This window comes from Wyeomyia smithii, chromosome 1 (genome assembly GCF_029784165.1).
Source record: "Wyeomyia smithii strain HCP4-BCI-WySm-NY-G18 chromosome 1, ASM2978416v1, whole genome shotgun sequence".
NCBI lineage: Eukaryota > Metazoa > Arthropoda > Insecta > Diptera > Culicidae > Wyeomyia > Wyeomyia smithii.
The window spans coordinates 92,900,375-92,911,849 of record NC_073694.1 but is presented as its reverse complement, the minus strand read 5'-3'; the positions used below and the strand labels follow the sequence as shown (position 1 = coordinate 92,911,849).

The window sequence follows — 11,475 nt, the reverse complement described above, 5'->3', positions numbered from 1 at the left end:
GGGTTCTGGCGGATCGGGGAGTTGAACTAATTGACATCCTTCACAAGCTTCGCATGTATTATTAGCCGATTGATCTATACCAGGCCACCAGCAACGCTCTCGCAACCGTTGCTTCATAAGCGAGCTGGAGCATTCTTTGCCGCAAGCTTACCGGTATAACCAATTTCGATCCACGCAAGATGAGTTTATTTGCATAGGTATACTCATGACGGAATGGATTGTATTGCTTCAAATCGTCACAGTTCCAGGAATCATTAGTAATACAATGCTTTAGTTTCTGTAGCTCTTCATCCTGCGCAGTGGCATGTATTACTTCTTCGATATCAATGGCGGCTGCCTCCTGAATGGTACGGATGATGATTTCGGCTTCAGGATCGAAGTCTGCTTTCTCTACAGAGTCGGCCAACGCCGATAATGATTCTACTACAATACGTCTTATAAAAACCTCACTTTCATCTGTCCACTCATCGTCATGAACTTGTGCCCCCAATCTGGAAAGAGCATCAGCTAAATTGGCCGAACCTGTACGGTACACAACTTTAAACTTAAATGCTTGAATCCGTAACATCCATCTCTCGATTCTAGCTGTCGGCCGTGAAAAGAGTTTCCAGTGGTCTATGGTCGGTCTCCAATTCAAAACTTATACCCAAAAGATAAATTTTGAACCGCTCTACTCCCCAAACCAATCCCAGGGCTTCCTTTTCAATTGGAGGGTATCTTTTCTCAGTCTCTGAAAGACTCTTCGATGCGTAGCTGATGATTCTGGGTTGATTTTTCTTGAACTGTATTAAAACAGCACCTAGCCCGACTCTCGATGCGTCAGTAACCAACAGAGTTCGGTCTTTGGGATCGTAGTAGCCCAAATTATCAAGAGAACCAATCATCTGTTTGATCTGCTCATACGAACTCTGGTGTTCTGGATTCCAGATGAACGGTGTCTGCTGTTTCAGTAGTTCTCTAAGCGCGTGGTTTATGGTAGCTAAGTTCGGAATAAACCGGGACACGTAAGTCACTAAACCAAGAAAACTTCTTAGCTCCTCCTTGGTTTGCGGCGCTCTAAATTGTAGAATCGATTTCACTTTGTCTTCCGACGGTGCAACTCCGTTCGGCGATAGTTTGTGACCCAAAAATGTAATTTCCTTTTGCTTAAACTTGCACTTATGATCGTTCAGTAGAATTCCATAACTGTTCAGTACGGCCAGAGTATGTTTAATGGCTGCATCGTGTTCTTCTTCTGTTGATCCGAAGATTACGATGTCGTCAATGAACACAACTGTATTTTTGCATTCTGCGAGAATACTTTCCATCAGGCTTTGAAACAACTCTGGGGCACAGTTGACGCCGAACAGCAACCGTTTATATCGAAACAATCCCCAATTTGTAATGAATGTAGTCACGTCTCGGCAATCTTCCGTAAGCTCCACTTGATGAAATGCCTGCTTATTTTAGGGGGTGAATGACTTGTAGATATATATACAAATAAATAAAATAAATCAATAAAACAACCTACTTTATATCCGGAGTCGTGAACAGTTTAGCGTTGCGAAATTTTGGAAGCAAATCATCGAAAACCGGTAATGGATGATTGAGTCTCTGAATGGCTAGATTCACCCTTCGCATGTCTATGCACAATCGAAGATCACCATTGTCTTTTAGTATACCATGGGGGAGACCCACGAAGTTGGTCGTGTAACACTCTCGATGATGTCCAACTGTAGAAGTTTATTCAATGTGGATTCGACCTGCTGCAACAGAGGAATTGGACAACGTCGAAGGGGTTGAATGACTGGTGAAACCGTCCTGTCGATAGGTAAACCCAATTCAATTCCTTTTATTTTAGGGAAAGGCTTCTTCGCTGTCTCTATTTTGCTGATTACTGCATTATGGGAACTGGGTAATCCAATTTTAAGAACTCCTAGCTGTTGTGCTGTGATCTTCCCAGCAACGGCTGCTGCCCCTTTTCGATTACGTAAAAAGTAGCAGAGGTCCTCAACAGCTTACCCTGATCCTCGATTTTCATATCGGCGTCAAAAACAGTAATTAACTTCAATAGACCGTATGCCAAAAATCGTTTTTCATGGTCAAATCTCTCATTTCGTACGATAACGTCCCTCAGCTTCATGAGTTCCCATGTAGTGTCGTCGATCAGGTTGTGTTTTGATCCTGAATCGATGAGCATAGTAATATCCACGCCACCAATACAACAAGAAATTAGTTCATCCGATTCTCCCACGTTATAAACCGGAAGGTCTTCGCATTTCGGTTTACTGCATGATTCTTCTTCGCGTTCATAGACATTAGACGCGTAGACTCCCCTGGGATATTTTCTAGGGTGTGATGGTCCTTGGATATTTACAGTTGTAGATTTCCGTTTGCGATCATTAGGTTTGCGATCAATATACCAGTATTACCTGTGCTCTTTGTTTTGCACACCGATTGGAAATGACCGAGTTTCTTACATCGAATACAAGTTTTGTTATATGCAGGGCATCGTTCTCTTTCTTGATGTCGGTCGTACCCACAGCGGGAGCAGCGAGTCTTATCTCCGAGCGTTTTTAACGAATTTCCGTAAAGACGATTAACGGTTGTTTCTTCAGGTTCGTAGGTACGATTGCTTGCACTTCTGACCGTTTTGGAATTCATTTTAGCTGACTGGTATCTTACCGATTGGTATGCGTTTATGATTTTTATGGTTTCTTCGAGAGTCAATCGTTCATTTATTAGTAGTTTTTGTCGTAGGTGGTTTACCTACAAACGGCCGAAACACGAACGGCCGAAACACGAACGGCCGAAACACGAACGGCCGAATCACAAACGGCCGAATTTCAAACGGTCGAAATAACGAACGGCCGAATCAATCAAACGGCCAAACCACAAAAGGCCGAATCATTCGAAAGGCCGAAAAATCATTGATAATTAATGATGATTCAAATGAACCCGAAATTATTCACCTAGCGGTGAAACCCAGCATCTTTCATTCGAACTTATTATTTGTTAAAATAGATTTACACGATTTTTATAATTTCTGGTGCATTTCTTTTCCACTCTAAGTAACAAATTTTTGGTAGCCAACAGCACAACTATAGCGAACATTCAAAACTTTACATTCACACACATAAGATCATACACACGAAAATAAGATGAAACAAATAAGAAATTGGTACAATCGATACGTCACACAGTGCGTTGAGCCATAGACAAAAATCGTTTTTCTTTCTTTTTTATTTGGATGCACCAAGTATCCAAAAGTGTTCACAGATATCTCCTGGGTTGTGAACAAGTATTGGTGAGCTTTGGGAAGCATCACAAATACTAATACAAGCATAGCAAGCGTCAGCGTCGCGCGTTTTCTAAACGTTGGTAAAACTTAATTACTTTGTGTATTCCAATAACACAAAATGGAAAATAACAATCAAGGTTAGTGCAATATATTTCATTGATAGAGAGACTTGGTTTCGATTGCGTGTATGATTAATCGGTATGATGAGTTGGTGAAGGCATTAATTCTTAAAAAACGTGAACTCAAACTTTCGTTAGCCTTTTAAAAAAAGTTCCACCGAGTTCCTCTCTAAAACATACATCAAAAGTTTGCTTGAAGTGTCCTCTACAAAATATATGAAAATTAGCTGCAACTTCCTGCAACTCTGAGAGATTTTTTATTTTTCGTATGTCAATACCGATCGCTCGTGAAGCGGCAGATATTTGAAAAGTGGTTTAACTGCAATGCAAGCAAAAAACATCATATGTATTTCGATATTGTCTCTAACAGAAGACACAGTCAAGCATGTTTATGAAGATTTGCACAAGTTTTCTGCTGTATATTGTTCGAAATTGGGGTCCGAAACTCGAAATGGGAGAAATGCAATAGAATAAATAAGTATTTTATAAAAAAGCATGAAATTTGGTTGGAGTCACCGCTTGCTCTTCCTCGATTCGGCGAAAATAATAATTATGAATACAACCACATTTCTCCTCTAGAGCGTCCTCAGAAACTTTTTGAAAGCTGTTCAACCAGAATTAAAAAAGGGCGAGTTACAGAGCTCGTTGAAAATAACTCCCCAAAAGAATTAGTATTTGCTGTTACCGTTTCAAACTATTCCAATTCGTTTGAAGATGACCCAAAACTTGACTTGATAATATAATATGCATCATAAAGAATTTTAAATTGTTTGTAACTCTGGTAATTAAATATATAAAAAATAATAAAAATAATACGAAAACGAGTACCAAAAAATCTTTTTTTTTCGTTATAATTGCGCATAAGTCACTTTTGCAATTATGTAAAAGTAAGTAAAACATAGAAACCGCAGTTTTCGTTACGATGTACAACTTTTACAAAGAGTTTAACGGTTTCTTGTATAGGATGAGTGCGTTGGCGTTTGAGGCAGTTTTGTGTTTTAGTGTATCACATAAGACCTTTATGCATTTAGTAGCTCTGAAGGCAACGAATGACATTCCTTGTACATCAACATGTTTTATCGACAAAATCGTGTAGTTTTGATTTTTGTCCCGTCTTACCCTACATTCAATATTTATTTATAGGTCAGAATCGATTATATATAGACTCGATTATACATATCATTTTAGGTTCGATTATTTATAGCAGAAGTTTTTTTAATTTATTTTAAATATTACTTATCTAAATCTGAAATGTTGTAAGAAAACGTCTATGAAATACGTAATGCTTGAGGAGAATTTAGGCTATTTGATTCGATAAAGTGTTACCACCTATGCGAAAAATTCTGAGAATTTTTCAAAAAAGAGGGTTTCAAAAGAATTTATTTGGTTACCTTGTTCTTTGTTTCCGTGCCCTAATTGTTTCAAAGAATGAAAAAAAAATTAAATTTGGTTTTGTTAAAAATTTAATGCAACACACTCGTGGCCTTCGGCCAACTCGATTGTACAGGGCACATGCTGTCCCTACTCGCTACCGCTCGTTCGGACGTAAACTAGGGGATTGCCCCTATGCCTCAGTAATCCGGGCAATCCAGTAGATCAGTTGTTTGTATGCGAGAGGCCGCCGCTTCCGACGGCGGGTCGGCGGCCGACTCGGCCATCGGACACCACGGCGGCTTAGGGCCGCCTTGGTTCCTTGCCCTCGATCATGCGGCATTGATATTATTTGCAGAAAGAATGTTAAACGAAAAAAACTAGTTATTTTACACATTTAGGGCAAGTTTTTAATTTTTTTTATCCATTTTTTGATGTTGCTTAAAAAGTATGCAATATAAAATAGCTGTAACAAAAAAAAAAGTCAAATGAAAATAAAATTCGGCCTTTCGTGATTCGGCCGATCGAAATTTCGGCATTCCTTTGGTTAGTATTGATATGATTCGGCCGTTTGAGATTCGCCCGTTTGTGTTTCGGCCGTTTGGAGCTATCCCGTCGTAGGTCATCTGGAGTATATTGGATAATCTTATCCATAATTGCAATATGTCTGCTTTCCGTTTCTGTCTTCCCAAAGGAGCATTTTTCAGCTTTCTGCTACCAGTGTGCAGATGTTTCTGCCGATATACAACAGGCTATTGTTATCGCGCAACACAAGAACTAATCGACAAAAAAACACCCGTACGATAACTCGTGTATTGTTATTTTGCGAACTCAAACGGAGATAAACAATTTGCGTCTAATCGAGACGAAAGCAAAACAACGAATTCTACTCAGCGGCTGAGTTGAATTTTAATCATTTTTTCAGTTTTTCGAAGACGTCAAAAAATGAGTAGAATTAAATTGATCATGGCGGCAAATTTTCTCAAAATTGGATAACTGGTGCTTGCGTGTTGTTTTTGTAATTTTATTTTGCAATTAAAAGCAAACAGCAAACCAAGCAAACCGCCTGAAAAAAGGAGGAAATAGAAATGTTTGTATAAATCGATAAAATTATTTAAATCAAGCTTTTAGTGAAGGGCGATAAAGCAGTTTACCCAAAACAAAAGATACTTTGGAACTAGGCCCTTTACATTGTTTTGATGCAACGGGCTTATTTGCGAAATATTTCGTAAACAGGCGAGAGTAAAGGGCGGATCAACTTTTGTTTCCAAAATAAAGGCGCATTTGAGAGGCGCAACTGGAGAAAAAATAAAAACAAGGCGAAAGAAAGATGGGCGTATCTCGTTGTCAGAATGCTTTAAGGCGAAATAGAGGTGGGCGAATCTCGTTGTCAGAATGCTTTAAGGCTCATTAGAAAAAGGTTAGTAGAAAAGTGCAGATTTAAGCCATAAATGCACAAATTTAATGTAGAATTGTCAGGAAACTATAAGCCAGGTATATTTTACGTCGATTTTTGGTATTGATATTAATGTTAGTCACTTCCTTTGAAATTACGATTTGAAAATGTACTTGCAAATTTTCAAACTGATATTCCCCAATGTTTATCTTTTGCCAGTTACGCCCTTATCGCAAATCACTCCGGAATTGACTGCAACTAATGCCAAATTTTCTTTTTCACCAGGACTCGTTGGTTGGATATACGGCGAATAAATTAAAAGATCTCCCGTGTCCCAGCGAACAAAGGTAAATTTCTTGAAACTAAATATTTTTTTTTTTAATAAAATTCATTAGAAATGCAAAATATAATAATATCGAGTCAATAATGATAGTTTTTCCGAAATCCCCTCATTGAAGCTTAAAGTACTCATTTTTGAGTCGAAAATCTTTTACGCATCGCGCATCAGGTATAATATGGGTAATATTTACTCAATTTTTATAACATTCGGTGGTACTCAAAAATGAGTAAAACAACTTCTACTCAATTTTGAGTACATACGGTTTTAGCGAAACTGATTAGGTTTTGACTCAGTTTTGGGTTATCCAGAATGAGCGTGTTGTCATTGCTAGAAGCCACTTGTCACGTCCTGTCCTATACACGCTCGGCTGTTTTTACTCTAAATTGGGTAAAATTTGACTCAATTTCGTTAAAAGTGGATCTACCCTAAACAGAGTAACCATGTAGTTACTCATTTTTGAGTAGCATAGATAAATGTCAAAAACTGAGTACTACACACTTAGATATTATCACCGAGTACGGTACTATACATTACCGAGATTTCAACAGCTGAGATCTCGGTAAAAGTCTCGGTAATACAACAAAATACCGAGATTCTGTAAAATCAAAAATTGAAAACCTGTCAAACTTTAACGAGATTCTCGGTAATGTTTTACCTAAATACTCAATAAATAATTACGGAACTCGGAAAATTTCACTGTCGAATTATTACGAGAACTTCGGTAAAATTTACTGAAGTATGTATGTATTTAGCGGCTTTTTTTTTTTTCAGATAAACTCAGAATATGATCAAAACCGATTAAATATACAAATTATTTTTTTAATTATTAAGTCAACTGATTTAACAACGGAAGTGTAAACAGGACAGTTGTATTGTTCTAGGAAATTAAGCAGCAACTACCACTCTGCAACTTCCATCTGGCGAAGCGAGTCGTTAACCTGCAAAATTGAGTGAAAAAAAAATTAAATTAATCCTTTGTCTTCAAAAATTCTTCGCAGCAAAATAAAAACAAGATTTAAAAAAGTATACTCACTCAATATTTAAGTTGGTCTGCAGATTTTTCTATAATAATAATCAGCCGCAAGTTCTGCTCGTTTTACATCTACACCGAAACATGAACAAAACTATTAGTGAAGCTCTCGTTATTTTAACAGTTCTGTTTTTCGGAATCTCGGTAAGAGCTTTTTTGTTCGACGAAATCTCGGTTAAATGATGTCAGGGTTCCGAGTTTCGGTATTTTAGTTTACTGAACTCGTAAATTCTCTATTTTACGGTATTCCGGTAAACACGCTCGGTTTCCGATTTCTCGGTAATTTTTTTACGGAATAACAGTAAACTAAAAAGTTTTCAATTAGTTCGGTATTAAGTATTACCGAGAAACCATTGTGCAGTTAAGTGTGTACTTACACATTTAAAAAAAAAAAACATGAATTAGCCAAACTGAGTAACTGTTACTCAGTTTCGTTTATTTGACTTCCCTACGCAAAAGAAAACATTAGGAAATTCGGAAATTAAAATTTGAAAACAACATAAGAAAAATCGTTAAAATGTTGTAGATTTATTTCCCATCTAGTTCCCTATTATTAATATTTTATATTATTACCATCTGTGGTAACCGATGTGATGCCTGTGCCGTACTCTATGAGACTAACTAGGTGACGAGAGAGAGCCAAGTAAGAACCACCGCACGCATTGCACGCACACACGGATAAGTAACCCAATATACCACATCCCCTTTTCACTCAAGATACAGTAAATAATTTTGTACATTTATTTTGGGAGGTAATACTGTAAATTTTGATATATGGAAAATTTATTGATTAAACAAAAATGGTTACCTTTCTTCAGGGACTATACAAATCCTTTGGTTTCGGTGCTCTTTCTGAACGTCGGGGGTAAGTGGTTGCCAGTCGTTGGTTCGAGTCACGAACAGCACTTTCCAGATCCAATGAGTGTTCGGTCGTTCTTGAATTAACTGAAGTAGTTGGCAACGGGAAGTTCTTCCTATCCTCATTGTTGACTTCATAAGTTGGTTCGACGATCGATTTCAAGTGTGATACATTCCGGTCGTAAGTTTTTCCGGTTTCTTTAGACTGAACGGTGTCATTCGATCCTTTTCTGTCTATGACAACGAACTTCTCACTCAAGAAGTTAGTAGACAGTTTACTGGTTGGGCAGAGGTTTTTCATAAGGACTGTATCACCGATGGATAAACGATTCGATTTTGCTCTTCGCTTCTCATCTTCCCGATGTTTTCCCTGCACCTTCTTCTCCCAATCGTGCACACTTAATTTATCTCGGTAAATTTCCCAACAGCTGATTGGGCTCGGCAAAGTTTTTAACAAATGTCAGCAATATATTTCGACGAACGCAAAACAATTTGTGCGGCTTTTTTTTTTTCAGATAAACTCAGAATATGATCAAAACCGATTAAATATACAAATTATTTTTTTAATTATTAAGTCAACTGATTTAACAACGGAAGTGTAAACAGGACAGTTGTATTGTTCTAGGAAATTAAGCAGCAACTACCACTCTGCAACTTCCATCTGGCGAAGCGAGTCGTTAACCTGCGAAATTGAGTGAAAAAAAAATTAAATTAATCCTTTGTCTTCAAAAATTCTTCGCAGCAAAATAAAAACAAGATTTAAAAAAGTATACTCACTCAATATTTAAGTTGGTCTGCAGATTTTTCTATAATAATAATCAGCCGCAAGTTCTGCTCGTTTTACATCTACACCGAAACATGAACAAAACTATTAGTGAAGCTCTCGTTATTTTAACAGTTCTGTTTTTCGGAATCTCGGTAAGAGCTTTTTTGTTCGACGAAATCTCGGTTAAATGATGTCAGGGTTCCGAGTTTCGGTATTTTAGTTTACTGAACTCGTAAATTCTCTATTTTACGGTATTCCGGTAAACACGCTCGGTTTCCGATTTCTCGGTAATTTTTTTACGGAATAACAGTAAACTAAAAAGTTTTCAAGTAGTTCGGTATTAAGTATTACCGAGAAACCATTGTGCAGTTAAGTGTGTACTTACACATTTAAAAAAAAAAACATGAATTAGCCAAACTGAGTAACTGTTACTCAGTTTCGTTTATTTGACTTCCCTACGCAAAAGAAAACATTAGGAAATTCTGAAATTAAAATTTGAAAACAACATAAGAAAAATCGTTAAAATGTTGTAGATTTATTTCCCATCTAGTTCCCTATTATTAATATTTTATATTATTACCATCTGTGGTAACCGATGTGATGCCTGTGCCGTACTCTATGAGACTAACTAGGTGACGAGAGAGAGCCAAGTAAGAACCACCGCACGCATTGCACGCACACACGGATAAGTAACCCAATATAACCACATCCCCTTTTCACTCAAGATACAGTAAATAATTTTGTACATTTATTTTGGGAGGTAATACTGTAAATTTTGATATATGGAAAATTTATTGATTAAACAAAAATGGTTACCTTTCTTCAGGGACTATACAAATCCTTTGGTTTCGGTGCTCTTTCTGAACGTCGGGGGTAAGTGGTTGCCAGTCGTTGGTTCGAGTCACGAACAGCACTTTCCAGATCCAATGAGTGTTCGGTCGTTCTTGAATTAACTGAAGTAGTTGGCAACGGGAAGTTCTTCCTATCCTCATTGTTGACTTCATAAGTTGGTTCGACGATCGATTTCAAGTGTGATACATTCCGGTCGTAAGTTTTTCCGGTTTCTTTAGACTGAACGGTGTCATTCGATCCTTTTCTGTCTATGACAACGAACTTCTCACTCAAGAAGTTAGTAGACAGTTTACTGGTTGGGCAGAGGTTTTTCATAAGGACTGTATCACCGATGGATAAACGATTCGATTTTGCTCTACGCTTCTCATCTTCCCGATGTTTTCCCTGCACCTTCTTCTCCCAATCGTGCACACTTAATTTATCTCGGTAAATTTCCCAACAGCTGATTGGGCTCGGCAAAGTTTTTAACAAATGTCAGCAATATATTTCGACGAACATTCAGCAAATATAACGATTTACCGTAAACCAGCAAGTATTGACATTTTATTTGCCGAGGTTTTTGAAAATTCTGCCGAAAATTTGTAGAACATTTCGCTGAATTTATCATCTGTTGAGTTCTCGGCAATTAAATCTAAGTGTGTGATCCCGGAAGTCAGTACTGGGTGGAATCGTCTCTAAATCGTCAATACAGGGTAGTTTTGTGCGCAACCTGCGGCTCTGCAGGAGTTCGCTTGGAGCTTTTCCCGTAACCGTATGGGGGGTATTGTTGTAAAGTTCTAAATAGTGATTCAGTTCAGCCTTCCAATCATTATTCAAAGCATTTGCGATCTTCATTCTCTTCAAAAGTGACCTGTTCTGCCGTTCCACCTCTCCGTTTGCTTGCGGCCAATAGGGCGATGTATGATTGAGATTGATACCTTTCAATTTACAATAGCTATCAAACTCGCAGGACACAAATTGTTTTGCGTTGTCCAACGTAATCGTCCTTGGGGGTCCCCATATACGGAAAATACGCCCCAAACGCTTGATTGTTTCTTCAGCGGTAATCTTGCTCATAATCTCCAGCTTCATATAGCGGCTATAGTAGTCTATAACTACTAGTATATATTCGGACGACGGCATTGGCCCGAGGAAGTCGATAGCAATATCGACCCATGGACGATCGGGTAATGGTCGTCGCGTCATGGGTTCTGGCGGATCGGGGAGTTGAACTAATTGACATCCTTCACAAGCTTCGCATGTATTATTAGCCGATTGATCTATACCAGGCCACCAGCAACGCTCTCGCAACCGTTGCTTCATAAGCGAGCTGGAGCATTCTTTGCCGCAAGCTTACCGGTATAACCAATTTCGATCCACGCAAGATGAGTTTATTTGCATAGGTATACTCATGACGGAATGGATTGTATTGCTTCAAATCGTCACAGTTCCAGGAATCATTAGTAATACAATGCTTTAGTTTC

At 38.1% G+C, this 11,475-nt stretch overlaps 1 protein-coding gene across 1 annotated transcript; it reads right to left on the bottom strand.

The window, feature by feature from the left end:
• Positions 1 to 10,615: 10,615 nt before the first annotated feature.
• Positions 10,616 to 11,197, bottom strand: LOC129716932 (uncharacterized protein K02A2.6-like). Its single transcript, XM_055666777.1, has one exon. It carries the CDS (start codon positions 11,195 to 11,197, stop codon positions 10,616 to 10,618), a length of 582 nt encoding a protein of 193 aa, XP_055522752.1.
• Between the last annotated feature and the right edge of the window lie 278 nt (positions 11,198 to 11,475).

Coding starts and splice junctions, on each gene's coding strand:
- LOC129716932 (XM_055666777.1), bottom strand. CDS start 11,197: ATGACGCGACGACCATTACCCGATCGTCCATGGGTCGATATTGCTATC.